General features: G+C 36.6%; 1 protein-coding gene across 1 annotated transcript; it reads left to right on the top strand.

Moving 5' to 3' along the window:
- The first annotated feature begins 12,048 nt into the window (after window positions 1-12,048).
- On the top strand, window positions 12,049-16,387 carry LOC115928836 (thioredoxin domain-containing protein 12-like). The gene is made up of 5 exons (XM_030996824.1): window positions 12,049-12,114; window positions 12,472-12,524; window positions 13,692-13,765; window positions 14,787-14,940; window positions 15,646-16,387. The coding sequence occupies exons 2-5, from the start codon at window positions 12,485-12,487 to the stop codon at window positions 15,705-15,707; spliced, it is 330 nt and encodes a 109-aa protein (XP_030852684.1). The 5' UTR covers window positions 12,049-12,114; window positions 12,472-12,484; the 3' UTR covers window positions 15,708-16,387.
- Window positions 16,388-20,561: the final 4,174 nt, after the last annotated feature.

Raw genomic sequence — 20,561 nt, 5'->3', positions numbered from 1 at the left:
CACAGAATCGGTTTGCTTTATGTAATAATAACTAACATTAAAGTGTAAGGGGAACAAATCCTACGTGCACTTTATAGGACCTTGACCAATCCTGATATTCATAAATAAAGAATGGATTCGTTTGTATTCGAAAAAAAACAACAATTACTTATAATATTGATATTCCTGTCAAAAACAAAGCAAAAATAGAAAACATTCAATACAAATAAACATGTCTGCACCAATAGAAGATTGCTAGTCAGTCACTTCATTTTATCAGTATTTAGATCCAGAACTATATAGGCAAGATCATAAAAAAAATACCACAAATAGACTTGTACATGTACATGCAGGTGTCGTGGTCGAGTGGATACGTCGCCGGACTGTCGATCGCAAGGTTCGCGATTCGAGTCCCGTCGCGGCACTGATGTCCTTTGGCAAGACATTGATCTACATACATTTACCACACTCAACCCTGGTGATGTAAATGAATTTTTCCTGATTGAGGTGTCATATGAAAGGGCAGAAACCCAACTTTCTAGAAATGTGATTTTCTCTTTAAAATTCAGATACCGCCCGCCAAACGACTTTTCGGTTTCCTCTCTTCAAATTGATTTTAATCACTTATGCGTGAAATATGCATCATATGAGTTGCATCAAATGAAAGAAGAGGATCTAAGCTTTCCAAATATGTGTCATTTATTAATTATAAATGTGATTAAGTTATGATAAAACATCGATAATTCTCGGTTTCGTTTTTTCTGGGACGCACTGCACAGCGTCATTGTCATGAAGTTCGCTTGTTCGCGCACTGGCCGGTCTGCGAGAGGCCTGGTGAGTGGGCGTACATTAATTTCTTTTAAATATTTTTTTAATATGCCTACAAATTCAAAAATCCTGGACAATTCCCCCCCCCCCCCAAAAAAAAAGAAACAAAAAAAAAAGAAAAAAAGAATGTTAAATCATTTTGTATTTTTATTTTGACCATTTTTAAACACCAACAAAGAAACATGAGTTATTGGATTAATTGATTGGCTAAAAAGGTGGCCAATTACGCCGACCTGTCTAAAAAGACCACCTTTCTACAACAACTATTTTTGTGTGTTTCCCTTTGGCGATCGTTATAGACAGGGTTGACCGTAAAAAGATTAACGAATAACTGATATTCTTTTGGAGGGGTGGGGGTGGGGGGGGGGGTTACATTTAACTTCCGCTTACTGTGTGTAAGGTGAAGGAGAAACTTCATTAAAATATAAATTGGACTTTATACATAACAAACAGTAAAACGTATTTTTGAACTTTGCTCAAATTTCTGCAACAAACAAGAATAATAATCATATTAATAATGGCTGAACAAGGGAACAAAACAGAATAAAATATATGCTGGGTATAATTACTTTGACAGTACGGTCCAATCCAGCTATCAAGGCATTGTCCATTACAATGACCTCTCTCCGTCTCGCAAGCCTCTGCAACACAGTGACATTGCTGAAGACAATCCAAACCAAAGGTTCCCCCTTCACACTCTGAAAAATAAAACACAATGCATGTTTATATTGGAGACATCAGGTCAATGATTATTATTGAATACTAAAGGCGAAGATAACTTTGGCTAGGGTCTACTTGTACGCATGAAGTTAACAATGGAACAAGTAGTATGCACACACCCTTTTTCAGATTGTTAAACTTTCCTTCCATCAATGAAAACACTTGAAATGGAATACTTTGGGTGAATCCAAACAATGAATACGATACATTAAACAAATATTTACGGATAATTTTTTACCTCACTATTCAAATTATAATACATGAACATGTAGCTCCTCTGTGTTCTCGAGATTGCACTATGCCCCTCGCTTTTGTCTCGGGGCATAGTATAGTTATAACATCACGTTGGACGAATACTCACCATAGTAACCATGCCCTTCAAATAAGTCAATATTTGTCTTCTAGAATCCCCCTCCAGAGTATACATTATAACAATGTATTTTTAACTATCTCTGCATCATGTACATAATATCTGGTTGATATGACCAATGTGCATACATGTACATGGATTTATGAGCGTTCATACATGGTACATACAAACATAATACCGGTGTGTCAATTAGCACTCTGTACCATTCATGTATGTGCATGTTGTATGTAGATTGGAGATAAATAAATAGGAATCGATATGCAAAATTCAACACCCGTTATTGAAAAGTAGAATCTTACCTTTACATATGACCTGGCCACTGCGTACTTTGTATCCTAGAGCACACTTCTGCTCAGAGCACTCTCCAGTATCTTTATCACATGGTTCATCATTCAAGCAATGGCATTTATAAGTGCATTGAGATCCATAGTAACCGCCTTCAAATTCAACTGGAACTGAGGATGACAAGAAAATACTTTTGAAATCACAATTTAACAAGCACCAGCAAAAAATATTAGGTGGAGTCCACACAAATATGGTTGTTAACATTCCAAAATTCTTTTCCTTGAAACTAGTGATTTTAAAATTCTTATCCTTGTATACTAGTTTGAATTGTTTCCGAGCACTATATACCAACTTCAATAATGGCACATAATCCTAAATTTAACCGTGCCTTCACTAATAAGTTTATGTATTTGTAGAAGGCATTCTTGTCATCCATGAACATAATGAAAATGGAATACATTGGAGGAGTTGTCCCCAAAACACAGCTTGATCTGAATATTTCTACAACAATAAATATAATAACTTCAAATGAAAACTTTAACTACTGATCGAGTTCCAGTAGGGTTGCAGTAGCAAAAAATAACAGGAAGTTTATTACAAAGCTAAAAAGTACATGTAAAAATTATGATTTATCTTATTAGGGGATAGCATTTATGTCATATTATCTTGTTATCATGGCTATGACTTACTTTGACAGTTGTCCCCAGACCAGCCAGTCTGACATCCGCTTGTACATATTCCACTGTAAATATCACATGATGAACCACAGTGACATGTCTGTGAACATCCTGGACCATATGAACCTATAGTACATACTGTAAAGGAATTCAAAATACAAAATCAAGATGGACGCATACAATGCATTCGTCAGGAAGAAAAATATTGTGCATGTTACAATAACTTCTTCTTCATTTATCTTCTTCTTCTCCTCCTCCTTCTTGTACGTTTCCTTCTTCCTTTTTGTTCTTCTCCTCCTCCTCCTCTTTCTTCTTCTCCTCCTTCTTGTGTTCACTAAGTTGCCCCTGACCTCACCCATGAATCCAGTCACCTTATGGTATGTGCTATAAATGGCCTACATGTATATGTTTTCACTATTATAATTTGAAGACAATTAAATGACTATCAGATGACTTACGTGTGGTACATGCAAGACCATAGGCACCGACGTCACATGAACATCCATAAGGATCAGGTAGGCAAAAAAGATTCCCATGACAGCTGTTTGCTGCACCACTGGATGAACATATAAACTCGCAATTCAATCCAAATTGATTTCCACCATCGGTTCTACAAACTGAAGAAGAAAAAAAATTCCATTGTTAAATTAAAACTTTTTAGACTTGCATAAGAAATAAGATTTATTAAGATAAATTTCAAGTATGATTGCTCTCCTGGAATCAACATATTTGAAATGTGCATGTAAAATAGATGTACATAGCTCTGTTCATTTTCAATGGAATAGGACATGAAATATCTTCCTCAATTCATCTATTAACAGATAAACATAAATATCATTCTACGTGAAGTTCTACAGGCCTATACTTACTGTCTAAACAATTCGTTCCCTTGAAGTTGTTAGGACAGATACATAGACCAGACTTGTCATCACAGACTCCACCATTGTAGCAATAATCACAGATACCATAACACTCAGGGGGACCCCACTTACCAGCATGGCATTCTAATATGAGAAAGCGGGGAGAGAGACAAAAAATTAAGTAAAATACCTGTCACTAGAGATTACATCATAACAAAGTTGAGAAGTTATAGAAGATAAGTAGGCTTAAAACAAAGGAGTTTTAATTTTCATAAATCTTTTGAAATAAAATTTGTAATGGGGAAAGAGCTGTCCATCATACGATAAGGTGCCATTTCATAAAATCAGACTTGAACATTTTCTACCTGAATGCTCTAAACTAACATTTTTGAGAAGTGTAATTCACATCCATTTTTTTTTATTAATAATGATTTATAAATGACCATTTAAAGATCAACATCCATATGTACCTTGCATAATCTATGAATCTAAAATGAAGATTTCTCGGCAAACTATGAAGCAATACTTTTAACATCATCGTAACAAACAAAACTATCTTGGGGAACAAATGACTAATTTTAATATTAATTAATTAATATTAATTAGGCAGGAAAACACTTATACAAATACCTCTGACGATGAGTCTGTATATTCCTCCTCTATTTTGACTCCTCTCGTAATTATAGTAGATCTCATAGATTCCTTGGTCTGATGTCTGGATTGGGTTTGAGAAGCTGATCTGAGTCTGCCCACCAAACGATGTAAGAACCTCACTTCCATCTTTCATCCAAGTGATGGCATTGTCACTCGCATCAGGACTATAACGACTAGTCATGCTTACCATCACTCCGGAGTCATTCACATTGACTGTCTTTGTAAATAATCCATCACTTGATATGAATTTAGCTGTTAAAAGGGATGATAATAATAAATTAACCAAATGAAAAAAATAACTTCAATACGTTACATGTAGCACCTACACGTACAGTGTACATGACATGTGCACTGTAGCCATTTACTCACTAAAGGAAACCATACATTTATATACATGTAAGGCTTGCATACATGTATGTACATGCATATTGAAATATATATTGCAAAATATTCACTTGCATATTGGAATAAATCTTTTCTTTTGATCATTTTCAACATTAGAACATGGCTACTACATGTCAAAATCTGTTTGGACTTTCTTTTCACCATTTGAATGTAAGTAAACAACATCAACACATATGAGTATGAGTTTCAGGCTCACCGCATTACCGTGCACGCTTTGCTTATGATAACTTTTTAAAGTTCTGTGCTATTTACACGTAAGTCAAAAGTTTCTTCAAATAATCCTACTCGGGCATCTTCAGAATAAATCTTCAGAATAAATATTTTCTTTTGATCATTTTCAACATTAGAACATGGCTACTACATGTCAAATGTCGGCGAATAAGCGCGGGAGAAGGGGGGGGGGTATGGAGCACCACTTTTTTGTGGGGGGGGGGCAGGGGTGAGGGCCCGTCTTATTTGTAAAAATAAAAAAGATAAAATTAACGTGACCATCATTTTTTTAAACCTATTTTTGGGGCCAGGGGTGGTGGCCCAGGCCCCCGGCGCCCGTCCTGGACCCGCCCCTGCAGGAAAGCCGCATTGCGAAGATTTTCGAAATAACAACTAACATTAAAAAAAAACATATCTCAATTTTTCTTGTATAACAAAATATGATGTTCGATTCCCTTTTCTACATGACAATATTTATAGATCTGATATAGAAATTGGAATTGTGATTAATTTAAATTCTTCCGTCCTATTTACAAAGCGTGATACTACATGTACATGTACTTACTGATCTTTCAAAAATCATGTTTGTTTTGATATCACGTGCCTTGGATTTTAATTGATAACAATCATTGGCAATTTGAACTGTGATTAATTTTGATTACATGTTCATGTATTATACATGCACAAATGTTAAATCTATAAAAGATAAGACTATAAATTATATGAAGCAAGGGAAATAGAATTGTCATTAATTTTGATAATTCAGTTATAATCATATATATTTATATACAAATGTGTAAGTTTGACCTGTTCAGGTTTGAGAAACAATTCATGAATTTCAAAATCATCGATAACAATACTAAAATGTTTTCCTTAAATTGACATCATAATGACTTTAGAACTTCACTTTGACTACTTCACTACAGGAAGCTTCTAAAGTATTTTGAAGAACAAATCTTTGAAAATAAGGAAATCCTATACTTCGTATAATAATAATAATAATAATACCATCATATCTTTGGAAAAATGTAGTAACCCTTGTAACATCTCGATCAGGTTTAGAAGCCTCACAGTAGAAAGGACCGAAACCATCACTATCCCATCCATCTCCTGTAGGGAATGTGACCCGTCTGGCGTTTGGATATCGACTTGATAGTCTCTCATCCGTTGGTGGTGATCTGTCTGTTGTTATAGGTGCTGATCGATCAAATGATAGTAAAGCGTCTGTATCTGGTACACTGGGGTAACATTGATACTCCACACGGTTAGATGTACCTACATTGATGTATCCCACTGTCAACACTGTGATATGAACAACCTCACCTGCAACATAAAAAATGAACAAAAATTCACTGTTGCTGGATACATTAAACTTTAGAGTACATCTCCCTGCACGCATTCAGACACTGTATTTGAAGGACTAAGTTATAATAAAAGAAGCGTTCTGCTGCATTAATATGCATCCAAAATACAAATATACATAGCTATTGAAAATCATAATTTTATTGCAGATTTGTAGAAGCACATCATTAGTACTTGGAGCTGGAAAATAGCATAACTGCCATCAAGATATTACACTTGTTAATACACCAACTTTCGTCTCATAAATGTATGTGTATATACACTTGGAAAATACATGTTCATTCAATACTTAACCCTGTGTTGATCAGCAACTTAATGCTTTAAATGACAATATAACATGTTTTGAGAAGCAAAATATTCAAATCAGAACTAATTACCCCCAGACATGTAGTTCAGAAATACTTGGGTGAAGAAGGTAAAGATAAATTATAGAAATAGTCCAATGAAAAGAAATCTTCATCCTAAAGCACACTTATATAACCAACAGATCTTTTTACAGTACTTAAAATTATACCTTCACTAAGACAACTACCAACTAAAAAAAGCATCCTTCACCTGCAAAATTTGTAAGACTTGATATAATATGGCAAAACTTTTGGCAGGTACATAAATCAGTATATCCCTTCAATGACATGTACATTCGTGCATGAAATTGGTGTTTCCCTTGAATTTCAACTTTTATATTCTTTTCTTCCACAAATACATATCAGTCACAGATCAAATACACAAAATTGTTTGCTTAGAGTGAGTAGGCTTTACAATGTACAATACATCATAGAGCTTTTACCAAACAGGAAAAAAAAACAAAGATCAGAAATGTAAGACTTTACCCACATCTATAATAATTTATCACTGTAATAAAATATGATTGTTACCACCTCTGACATGACAGCAAGATGGATCAGCAAATCAGTTTCAATGCATGCCACGAATTCTTTTTTTAACAATTGTTACAGACACAGTATATTCTCATTCTGTGAATACATGCCTCTCTAATCTTTAACTCTTTGGTTGCTTTCTTCGCCTATCTGCATGGTCACTCGTTTGCCACACGTGCAATTTTGCACCAAAAAAAAGGCACCAATTGACGGAAAGATTGCTTTGTGCAACACAATGGCTATGCAAAATTACCCCTTTCTGGTGTTGATTAGCTCCATGACAACCCTTTTAACACCGGAATAAAATCAACTCAGTGTTGAATAATGCTGAATTCAAAGTGACACAGGGACATTATTTGCAACCCGTTTGTCCCGCTTTCTCTCATTCCCCCTTTCTATTGGTTCACACCTCCCCCTCCCCCTCTCATAGTCTCCTTCATTGCATTCATTTCTTCTCTATCTCTCTTCTTCAACTATCCTCCTTTCTTTAACCCCCCCCCCCCCCCCTGGGAGAAAAAAGATTAAAAAACACGTTAATTTTACCTTGTTTTTAGTAGGCCCCCTCCCATGGCGCTCAAAGGGGGGGGGGGGGGGTTAAGATTTTTCAAGGCACCAATTAACAATTAACCCCCCCCCCCCCCCCCACTGAGCGAATTATCGGCCCGCTATTTCTCCGCTAAATATTTTCTCACGAATTGGGCCCCCTCCACAGCCGCCGGATAAATCCGCCCCTGTTGTAAAGCAAACGGAAGGGAAGAACAGAATGAACTGGGATGAGGAGACGTCCCTGGTCGTTTCCCACATGTACACAATTTTTTTTGAATTCTTGTTGCTATTTCTTTATATCCTGATGGTAATACCCAGAAAACTATTTTTCTTCTATTTTCATAACATAAAAATTGAAAATACGCTTTATGACCATATTTTATAATTATAAAAAACAATTTAGATTAAGGATTTGGAACGGAAGATAAAGGAAAAATATATTCAGAGTTGAAAAAAGTTAAAAGAAGATAAAAATAATGTGCTGTTTTTTCACAATTTGTTTAATTTGAACTTTTTAAGAAATTGTCCATTTCAATCGTCATGTTTGTTGAAAAAAATTGATAGTTTTCAAGCACTACACCACACAGGAATTTGGCAATGCCGAAATCCCATGGATATTTGAATACCATTTGCACAAATTTCCAATTTGTCCAATTTTGTTCAAACCTTTACCCATCTGCTCCGTTGGTATTTCTGGTTTATTTAATAGCAACTTGCTATTAAAGGGAATGTCTAACCTGATATTAATTGGTTTTAATAAGCGGGGGAGAATGAGAGAAACAAATTAGTGAAAGTTTGAGCAATAGCCGATTAAAAATGGGAAAGTTATGAATTTTTTAAGTTGTCATCAGTGAAACACAAATTGGCAACACTGTGACATGTCTAATTGCAAGCTCCTCTCCCATTTCCTTTGTAAATAAAATGTTTTAAACTTTCATTTCTTCAGTTATTGATGACGGAATAGATTCGTTGCACACGGGGGTTGCAAAAAGAGTCATTTGTAATAATTACATTTAGGGTAAATGTATGAATGAAAATATTCCTATAGGAAAATAATGATTTTAAAGTTCTTTAGTATACGTGCCCAGGGCAAATTGGAAGGGACCCCAAAATTTACGTCTCAGAGTTGCCAATTTGTGCATAATTTCTGTCTTATTTCTGCTTCTATTAAAACCAACTTAAAATCAGGGTGGATTTTCCCTTTAAGATTGGATTCAGATATGTAAAAACATCCATCCCATGCTAAATCAAAGGCATGTTACTGAGAAGAAAACAAATCTTCAGAGATAAATGCAATTCGTGAACGATTATTAAACTTGTTTAGATCAATGTTTAAGATTCCTAACTTCCTTAACCTTATTGACAATATTTTGTCTCTGTTCTTTAGTAATCTGTACAAACAGCACGATATGTTATCAACAAGAAAAAAAGCATTTATTCGAAAGTGAAAGGTGCACATGTCAAAATAAACGGGGCCCCGGCCAAAAAAAAAAAAAAAAAAAAAAAAATGGTTGTGACCACAAATGTTCCTTCTTTTTCCCTGTTTTTGCTCAACAGGGGGGGGGGGGGGTAGTGAGTTAGTTCACTCCCCCTCCCCCCCCCCCCACACCCCACACCACACCACCCCCCCCACCCCCACCCCCTGTTGAGCGAAAATAACGGTATGCGTAATTTCCGAATTTCTGCCCCCCCCCCCCCCCCCCCTATTGGAAAATCCTCGACCGGCCACTGATCGCATGTAACTGTTTGCGGAGTGTAATTCAAGATACGCTAAGCGTATTCAGATTGGTATTCTCTTCATTAGTAAATCATTCACAATTTATTTGTCCATTTGCGTATTTTATGCTATAATACCTGACGTTTTTGTAAGGTTCAATATAAATATAAACTACATAGGGTTTAAAATGTCAAAACCCTTATTTCCAGAAAAAGTCGGGTGCGATATGTATATATAAGATTGTTCTTATTCCCAAATTACATGAATGTATAAGGACTAAAAATCATAACCTTATTTTTCTATTCTTTAGTCACCTGTATATACATATACGGCACTTAGAGTCGGCGTAAAAACGTGAAAAGTGACTTTTTTGACAATTCCCAGGAATACCGCCCGTTAAAAAAGGAATCATATATATATATATATATATATATATATGTATGTCATTATAATTATGCTCGCATGACCATATGATGACATTTCATAAACCATCGACTCAGTCGTGATCACCCCAGTACGCAAACGATCACACACCAATATGGATATGAATGGATGATAGCTACCTACCTTGTATCAATATCGGAAAACAGACGAAAAGGGACAGAGTTGATAAAAACAGTGTCAGCACTTTGAATGTTGCCATTTTCTCCAGTAGTCTCCGCAACCTCCACATCTCACACTCGATTTCCAACACGTATTCTCAATCAGCTAGCAATCCGTATACGGTGGACTCTCACCCGACATTCAGTGTGAATATCCACATACACCTTCCTAGTCAGATGGCGTCTGTATACATCTTTTACCCGGAACTAAATCCATGATGTTAGTCTGTCATCAAGTCTCTCGCGATAAAACTGATGGCAGGGCAATCAAATCGAAATTAATTTCAAAGAAATTGTGTTGACCATTGAAGAGAAGGTTCATTGATTTAAACAAAAACAACTTTATTGTCATTATTGCAAAGGTGAAACTTTGATTAGACAAGGTTATCAAAATTCAATGCTTGGAAACATTCGAAGTACTGATTATTATCAATTACAACACGCTTAAATACAGCCCCGGCATATCACCTGAAAAGCTCTCCGAACGCTACTGAGATGTGTGACGTCACAATCATGTTTAACATGATTTGCACAAGCAGACGATTTCCAATGACATCTCACCCATTTTCAATGCCTGTTTTGTCATTTTCTCTTCAGTTATTTCTTTTACTTCACTTACCGTCAGGATAAATGTTTATTCAATTGCCTCACTCTAAACCCCGCGCATGGTATTATTTTGATGAAAAATGCGGCGATAAAAAAATAAAGGAATCCACCCCATGTAAACAAAATTAGACGCCATTGTATTTTCAGCTGCATACACCGCGATATATTAAAGAGGGAACAATTGCCGTCCATGCCCGTCATTCCGGGGGTTTGTCAATTTGAAAGTGTGGTTTCGTTCACTGTTCATTATCCCCTATCCTGTGTATTTACAAACAAAAGATATTTAGTTATCAGAATCGGTTTCACTTCCCTCATGGTGTAAAATGCCATAACATTTTTTATACACTAACCTCATTATAATTTGAGAAATAATAGCATTGCAATTATGTTCATTCTATATGGGAGGTATTGTGTATTGTTCGTCTTTTATTTTGACGCTTCACTGCTTGAGTAACATCTGCATTTCGGGAGGTATTTGGTATTTCAGTTTTCCTTCTAATTTGGTACAGTAAATTGAGCAGAATAATTATATGGGTCAATTTCTGGCACCGGGATGCGTTATTTTTTTCGGCGTCACAGATTGGGGTTATGTGCGTGTTTAGCCTATGGGAAAGTTTAGGGTTAGGGTAAGGGTTAGGGTTAGGGTTAAATCAAGACCCCTTTAAAAAAAAAAAAATCTGTGCCGCTGAAGAAAATAACGCCACCGGAATAGGAATTCTACGGGCAAATTATGGGCCAACTGAACATAATACTTGTCATACAAATTGCAAATTTTTTGTAGTATCGAATTAACTCTAATTTTTCTAATCTCTTTTGTTAATTTAGGATAAAATCTGATGGATAGTGACAAAGATTAAGATCTGTAATTGATACCTATTGTTCAGGGGGGGGGGGTGATCTATTCATTCATCCCCCCCCCTGAACAATAGGTATTACGTAAGGATTGACGCCTATGATAGTGACAAAGATTAAGTTTTTAGCCGATAGTATCAAAAGCATGAATTTGTCGCTTATCATGGTGTTGTGAAACAAGATATGACTGTCATGGAGTTGGTTTCGAAAAACTACTCCGTAAGTTCTCACAATAGTTTGCAACGTTGGTTTTGCCGGAAACACAAATACATGCAGTGTATGTGACTATGGCTTATTTTGCAGCCCTAATTTGATGCTCACTTTACATAGCAATTAGTGTCGGGTATTTAGGCGTGTGCAGGGAGTGTGCTGAATTAAGCTTGACTCCCGCGCTCGCTTATACAGTAATCGTTATTGTTGTCCAATTTCAAAATCAAGTTTTATACCTGAAAAATAAGAAGAAAAAAAAACCTGCACTTATGAAATTCTTTTCCTTTAACAGGTTTAGGAGAGCAATATGATTGGGTTACCTTTGAAGATGGATTGAAGCTAGCCAAAGAGAAGTAAGTTGATGATAAGTAGCTTATTCAATGGTTAAAACCCATACATCACTTTTTTTTTAATACATTTTTTTTCTCTTCAAATGGGTGATGCTGATTGGTGTTTTTCTAGTAGGAAATAAATGATTTCCTGAAGTTATGCAAATTTTTTGTGGAGTATTGATTTTAAACGTAAACATGTATATATGTTGCCAACTTAACACATATCTAGAGCCTAGGTGTTGTGATCTACATGTGATGGATAAGCCTCCCTAGCAGACCAACTATTTTAGAGGGCATGATTGGCAGGCATATGGTTTTCATACAGAGTCATCATATTTGTATATTATCACGTGATCTCTAATAATATTGTTATTTCAGCAACAAACCTTTGATGTTGGTCATTCACAAGACTTGGTGTGGAGCATGTAAAGGTGAGTAATCTCACACTCTTCATTTGAGATCGAATGACAGACATATAGTGAAGGAAGCAGGAAAGTTCTAGATGTATACTTTATAAGAAAACTTTTTGACAAATATGAAGTGAATAATGCATGCTGGAACAGTGGAAACAGGTTAGGTTTTAATGAGGAACAGCTACAGGTTTGAATTTTAAATGGACCTGCTTTATGAGATGTGAGTTGATCTAGTGGTACATTCACTTGGCAAGCTTTCTGTCTTTCCTACTAACTGGCTCAAGCGTACCTTGGCAACAGGTCGGTCCCCAGACTTATAGTAGATAATCATATCATGTCTGTAAGAACCAATTCTGACCCACACACACACACACACTCAGGTCCAAATCCTTCTCAACAAACTTTACTCATGAAATATTAGTCATGAAATTTGTTTGAAAATGTTTCAAAATATGGCTTAGAGTGAACCAGATCAAGAGTATCTTAACCAAATAGACAAGAGCCCCTAAGAGAGCCCTGAACCCTGCTTCGAAGGACTTTACGTTTTGAGGCCATTCTCCTTCCAAGCTGCATTGTTACATGCTTGGACTTTTGTTTTGGAGCACCCTGGCCTGGTGGAAGTATTTGTTAAATTGTTAAGATTTCTAACCTGTGAATTCTGGGACCATTGCCCCCCGAGACTACCCTAATAGGCCCTCATTATTTTATAAAAAGTATCCATAATTTCTGCAATAAACTTTTTGGTCTGTATTCTGCAAAACTTTGATCCCCGTGCTGGTCTTAGTTTTAGTTTTAGTGCAAAATCAGGTTTTAACAAGGAAGTATGTCTCAGCTCTACATTTTCTTAGTTAAAAATTATCTAAGACCTGCATTTAACAACTAAATTATTCATACCCTTACCTTGATAATCATCATATTTGTCAAATATAGCTAAATACTGACAGTGGCTAGACTAATATATTTGGCTACTCACAATCTAAGTCATGAAGTCTTAGCCTCATACATGTTATACAGGCCCAACAAGTTTCAATTCAGACCCTGCATAGAAAAAAAAAATAGTGCAGAGCCCTGTTGTAAAGTGACGATTGCTTCTTTTCCTGATGAATGTTATCTCATTGTGACACCTGCCATTGTGTTCCACACGTTAATACCTCTCTGTTTTCCTTTCCTGTTTTTACCATGTAGCATTAAAACCCAAGTTTGCTGCCAGTGAAGAAATACTTAAATTAAGCAGTGACTTTGTGATGGTCAACGTAGAGGTGAGTAGTCATTTTAAAATGCTATACATGTATATATTATATAATATAATATTATATCTCAGTAGTTCAAAACAGAGTCGGGTTTACTTTTGGCTAAAAGACAACTTGGCCCAACTGCAAAAACGGTCAGTTTTTGCAGGTTTAGGGTTAGGTTAAGGGTTAGGGTTATGGTTAGGGTTCGAGTTAGGGTTAGGGTAAAATGACAAAAACTGACCGTTTTTTGCAGCTGGGTCGACTTGTCTTTGAGCCCAGTTAGCCCGGGTTCTTCAAAACATGTTCACGTATCATGGATGATATTTTTGGCCAATCTAAAACTAGAATGTGAATGTGTATTCCAGATTTGCCTTCAGCCCCTTATTTTGAACATTTTATGCCAGGATTATTGACAATAGTAATTTCAAATGATACAAGGCACTATCCTCAAGTGTATAAACAGGTTAAAGTGCACTAATCAAAGGAAATATAAATGTGAGTATACATGTACCTAAAATGTATAATACCACCCCCCCCCCCCCCAAAAAAAAAAAAAAAAAAATTAAACAAATAAAGGATAACATAAAATCCTGCATAAAAGGCTCACACAGAATTTAAGTCACACTTGGGTTTCGTGCACACCCTAGTATGCGAGTGCATAATTATGTGTTGGCTTTTTATTGAGAAAGTATTTAAACTATAATATGTCTTTGTAGAAATAATATTTGAAGCTTATATTTTGAATTCAATAGAGCGACTTGGAACCCGTTACATCACGAGTAAGATATTTTTTGGTTATCGGTTCACTTTAAGTACATGAAGTTGAATTGGTATGTGTTTATTTTCTTTTTTGAAGAAGTGAAGGGAATTAATATCATTAAAACATGCAGGGAATTAGTTTCTAAACTTGTGGGCCAGTGAATCAAAAGATTTACTTTGGAAGTTGAGAAAGTAGGAATTGATGTTGATAGAAGTATATATGATGGTACTGAAAGGGTTAAGATATCAAACTTTCATTGTGATGTTTTGTGATGTTTATCTTCCCCAGGATGACGAGGAACCTGAAGGGTCTCAATTTCAGCCCGACGGTGGATACATTCCTCGTATACTCTTTCTAAACTCAGATGGCGTAGTTCAACCTGACCTAATCAACACGTTAGGAAATCCCCAATACAAGTTCTTCTATTCAAATGCTCTAATGGGTATGTACAGCTTGTTGTGAGTGATACAGTCATGTATATGTTTAGTAGGTTATATAAACACTTCCTATAGATATTGATCTGCCGGATTAGAGGCTGGGGGTTGTAATATGTAGCCCCTTCCCCCACCTCCACCCAACGTTTCGAATAGACAGGTACAAACAATACTGTGACATTGCAAAACAAATAATATGCTTGGTTGCATGCTCAGCCAAATGTTCCTTTCAACATGTTTTGCATCTCCTGAACAATATACATACATGTACATGTACTTCAAATTCAAATCTGCAAAAAAGTAAGTTGAGAATTCTACAAAATAAGGTACAAATAATAAAGATCCCCTGCTAAGGCTGCTAGTGATAATGTAAGATCTAAACGATCTTAGTTTTTGTTTGGTTCCCTTACTTCTTTACCAATTATTAAATTGTGTAACAACTTCTTTCCAAATCTTATTTTACCTCTTATTGCCACGTTTCAAATCTTTGTCATATAATAATTAGCTTTTTATGAAATAGATCAATTGTGATATTTTGGGTTCCCACTTCTCTTCCAATTATTAAAGTGTGTAACAAGTTCTTTTCAAATCTTATTTTCCTCCTATTGCCACTTTTCAAATCTTTGTCATATAATTAGCTTTAAATGACATTTTTTAATCACGGTTTCTCTATTTTGATATCTTTTTTGTGGTCTCTCATTCATCCCCTACAGTGACTGAAGCAATGAAATCTGCAGTCAAAGCACTAGGAGGAAGCAAAAATGATGAGTTGTGACATGGATCTCTAGTTTAAACTATTTATCAAGCAATAATGGCAGGTGCCCACTCTTGTGATGTAAACACTAGGGCCCGAACTCACAAAGGAGGTTTAACTTAACCCATGGTTACTTTAAACCCTCATTTACATAACCCATGGTTTAAAAATTAGTGCAAAATAGGTGTTGCTTGCCTTGCGCGCGTCTAATATTGGACCTCTGACTGTGTCGCGCTGATGGGTTATGTAAATAAAGATTTAAACCATGGGTTGAATTTAAACCTCCTTTGTGAATTTGGGCCTTTATGATTTGTCTATTCAGAGACAGAAAGGTGCTAACTCTTTCTAAAAGTGTATGACAGGCCTTTTGATGTCCCTTACTAATACTACTTATCTTGAAAATAATAAGACATTTAAACATCACTTTTGTCACAATACGATACAAGTAAAGCACAAGTTCACCATTCTCTGATGGTCAGAATAACATTACCTCATATAATGTATACTATTTATATGTGATGCAGATATCGTCCCTTTGCCACATGTTAGCCAATATTGTTTTTTTATGGGATAGATATAGGCCTACCAAAGGCTTTCAAGATTATTTAACTATGTCCAGCGCAAGATAAATCTATACTGATATTAAAAGGGTTGTCATGGAAATAATCAAGACCCTAGTAATGGGTAATTTTGCAAAACTATGATGTACAATAAATCGTGTCATTTAGTAGTGCCTGTCGTTTTGTGCACGTGTGGTAAACAAGTGACCTTGCAGAGAGTTGAAGAAAGCACCCAAAATGTTAATGCCCCACTGGCTTTCGAGTGTAAACTTTGTTTGAAGTTAATATTGTACTGTGGTCAAAACAGATATATTTATATTGTAATGGTTCGTTCGTTCATGTCTTCTTAGATCAGGATAGTTATGTAAAGTTCCTTAATTAAATTAAATTAAATTAAGTTCTTCCATCGCCCGATTGCTGCAATGGCCGTTTCATTAACAAGGGCCAGGTCTTCATCTGTAACAGTGATTCATGCCTTTGAAGATAGTTCGTGGTATACTTGGTCAAAAATAATAGTTTCTTTGAGACCAACATCATATACATACACACTTTAGTATTCAACATCACAAAGTGGATACTTAGTTAGAATAGGATACTTAAGAAAGGATTTTAGGAGTGATAAGATTTGTTAGGTGCATGAAAATGATTGCTTAGTCTATAGGCCTTTATAGTTGTATACTCTGTTAGTATGGGCCTTTATAGTTGTATACTTTTACAGACAAGTGCCTTGGAATACTCATATTTTGAGGTATTTTGAGGTACTTTGTGGATTAATCTGACAGTCCTTGACCCATACCATGCAAAACTTCATTATACTTATAGAGGTGGAAAATGATTTTTATACATTTTTGTATGAAATGCATGGACTGAGTATTACACAAAATACCTATATTAGACTCATGATTCTGGGCCCTGTTTCATAAAACTGTTTATGAATAACAAATGCTAAATTGCTATGACAAATTTACAAATTTGCTCTCAGCCAATCAATGCCACGATTTGAGTAGCTTATAAAAGTTATGGTACCTTGTTACGGATGACAAGTTTTGTGAAACAGGGCCTTGGTGTCTGGATAAAATGTTTTAATATTAATTTAAGGTGATTCATATTTATCCAAGCTCATAGTTGGAATAACATTCTTTTTTTTCTACAAAATCATGGACAGGCAATTGGTTCTTGTCAAATTGTCACAGATGATTACTTTTCTAATTGGTAGATGGACTAAGCAAAATACATTCTAGAGGTGACATATACATTGAGTAACAAAAGATCCTAGTTTGAATTTATTAGGCTGTGTATGTTATCTAGACATTTATAGAATGTTATTACACTGCATGAATAAAAAAGGAAAAAGATAAATATCAATAGTAATTCTGTCCATGATAACATTTCATATTCTTTCGTGGTAACCTGATATTTGTTTAGGTGACATTTATGGTTAGGGCTAGCATTGTGATTGGGTTACCGTTAGGTAGAGGTTTAGGTTAATGTACAGAGTTGGGACTAGGGTTAAACATGAATGTAGAATAGACTCGTGCAGGAGATAGAAGATAGACCATGGAGCACATGTCATCTGATCTTTTGTGTCCTATAACACAGTTGCTCTCTCCCTTTCTTCATAATATGAGAGATAGAGAGAGAGAGAGAGAGAGAGAGAAAGAGAGAGAAGAGGGGGGGGGGGTGGGAGAGATAAACACACTTGTCTGTTGTGTCGCTCGGTACATTATACAATTACAGTAAAATATAAGTAATTGAAGTAAGAAGTAGGGATATAGAGGAGAATTGAGTGAAGGGGACATAAGGAGTGAGAGCTAGTAGGAGGGAGACAAGTAGAGAAAGAGAGAGAGAGAGAGAGAGAGTGGGATAATGAGTGGGAGAGAATGAGATGAGGGAGAGAGAGAGAGATGAGGGAGAGAGATGAGAGAGAGAGAGTGGGATAATGAGTGGGAGAGAATGAGATGAGGGAGAGAGAAGAGAGAGAGAGTGTGATAATGAGTGAGAGAGCATGAGATGAGGGAGAGAGAAAGAGATGAGGGAGAGAGAAGAGAGAGAGAGAGAGTGGGATAATGAGTGGGAGAGAATGAGATGAGGGAGAGAGAAAGAGATGAGGGAGAGAGAAGAGAGAGAGAGAGTGGGATAATGAGTGAGAGAGCATGAGATGAGGGAGAGAGAAAGAGATGAGGGAGAGAGAAGAGAGAGAGAGAGAGAGTGGGATAATGAGTGGGAGAGAATGAGATGAGGGAGAGAGAAAGAGATGAGGGAGAGAGAAGAGAGAGAGAGAGAGTGGGATAATGAGTGAGAGAGCATGAGATGAGGGAGAGAGAAAGAGATGAGGGAGAGAGAGAGAGAAAAGAGAGAGAGAAGAGAGAGAGAGAGAGAGTGGGATAATGAGTGGGAGAGAATGAGATGAGGGAGAGAGAAAGAGATGAGGGAGAGAGAAGAGAGAGAGAGAGAGTGGGATAATGAGTGGGAGAGAATGAGATGAGGGAGAGAGAGAGAGATAAGAGAGAGATAAGAGAGAGAGAGAGTGGGATAATGAGTGGGAGAGAATGAGATGAGGGAGAGAGAGAGAGATGAGGGAGAGAGAAGAGAGAGAGAGAGTGGGATAATGAGTGGGAGAGAATGAGATGAGGGAGAGAGAAAGAGATAAGAGAGAGAGAAGAGAGAGAGAGAGTGGGATAATGAGTGGGAGAGAATGAGATGAGGGAGAGAGAAAGAGATGAGAGAGGGAGAAGAGAGAGAGAGAGAGTGGGATAATGAGTGGGAGAGAATGAGATGAGGGAGAGAGAGAGAGATAAGAGAGAGAGAAGAGAGAGAGAGAGTGGGATAATGAGTGGGAGAGAATGAGATGAGGGAGAGAGAAAGAGATGAGGGAGAGAGAAGAGAGAGAGAGAGAGTGGGATAATGAGTGGGAGAGAATGAGATGAGGGAGAGAGAAAGAGATGAGGGAGAGAGAAGAGAGAGAGAGAGAGTGGGATAATGAGTGAGAGAGCATGAGATGAGGGAGAGAGAAAGAGATGAGGGAGAGAGAGAGAGAAAAGAGAGAGAGAAGAGAGAGAGAGAGAGAGTGGGATAATGAGTGGGAGAGAATGAGATGAGGGAGAGAGAAAGAGATGAGGGAGAGAGAAGAGAGAGAGAGAGAGTGGGATAATGAGTGGGAGAGAATGAGATGAGGGAGAGAGAGAGAGATAAGAGAGAGATAAGAGAGAGAGAGAGTGGGATAATGAGTGGGAGAGAATGAGATGAGGGAGAGAGAGAGAGATGAGAGAGAGAGAAGAGAGAGAGAGAGTGGGATAATGAGTGGGAGAGAATGAGATGAGGGAGAGAGAGAGAGATAAGAGAGAGAGAGAAGAGAGCTAGGTGATTGGGGATAAAGGAGAGAGGAGGAAGGGAGTGAGATACAGATATTTTTTTCTTCTATCTATCCTCTTTCGAGGGAATTTATTCACTCATATTGTAAAATAACAACTATTTACAACAGTGTTTATATACAGAATTCATATCATATATACCGGGTGAGTCAAAATAAAGTTTACACTCAGAAAATTGTAATTTATTTTAAAAGTCAGCTATGAATGAAAGATTATCATACATGTTTTGAACGAGTGTTATGTCCCGAATCGTTTGGTATCATTTTTGTGTGGTGTGTTCACGTTTGGATGAACAGGAGACATTGTTTGCGAGAGTGAAAGAATCGACTTGCGCAAAAGTATCAAAGGAAGAGAATGAATTGAATGTATCATTATGAGATGCATTGCAATATGCTTTTTTCAGAAGCAAAGTCACACACACACACAAACACACACAAGGAACACACACACAAAGCACATTTAGATGCAGACTGACAGAGCCTTTTGGGAGAAACAATTCATTGTGATGCACCAGATATTATGGCATTATGATTGAATTTATATTCCGTTTTGATATTAAACGGAAAATTTGCGATTTTACAGAAATGTTCATTACGTAATAATGACTTGGCTGCGTGTATTTTTCATTTATCTGAGTGTGCGAGTGCGCGGAAGTGTGTTTGTGTGTGTTTGTGTGTTTGTGTGTGTGTGTGCGTGACTGACTGGGTTTGACTCTGTGTGTGGTTTTTTTATATGTATGGCTCGATTAGTTTTCTTAGGGATGTTTTTAGGATCTGTAAAGAGCGAATTAATACCCAATCCCAATTGTTTTGATAAAACATATCGGCATCACTTTGGCGCAAGTCGATTTTTGCACTCTCTTAAACAATGTCTCCTGTTCATCCAAGCGTGAGCACATGCCACACAAAATAATACCAAAAGATTTGGGATAAAACTCTTTTTCA

The sequence above is a fragment of the Strongylocentrotus purpuratus genome, unplaced genomic scaffold (assembly GCF_000002235.5).
Source record: "Strongylocentrotus purpuratus isolate Spur 01 unplaced genomic scaffold, Spur_5.0 spur5_scaffold_3, whole genome shotgun sequence".
Taxonomy (NCBI): Eukaryota; Metazoa; Echinodermata; class Echinoidea; order Camarodonta; family Strongylocentrotidae; genus Strongylocentrotus; species Strongylocentrotus purpuratus.
The sequence above is the reverse complement of the archived record's forward strand: the minus strand, read 5'-3'. Positions and strand labels throughout refer to the sequence as shown.

Bases quoted from the DNA above. Each gene is read 5' to 3' on its own strand.
- LOC115928836 (XM_030996824.1), top strand. From the start codon at position 12,485: ATGTTGGTCATTCACAAGACTTGGTGTGGAGCATGTAAAG. The intron at 12,525-13,691 runs GTGAGTAATCTC...TTTACCATGTAG, and splicing joins TTGGTGTGGAGCATGTAAAG to CATTAAAACCCAAGTTTGCT. The intron at 13,766-14,786 runs GTGAGTAGTCAT...TATCTTCCCCAG, and splicing joins TTGTGATGGTCAACGTAGAG to GATGACGAGGAACCTGAAGG.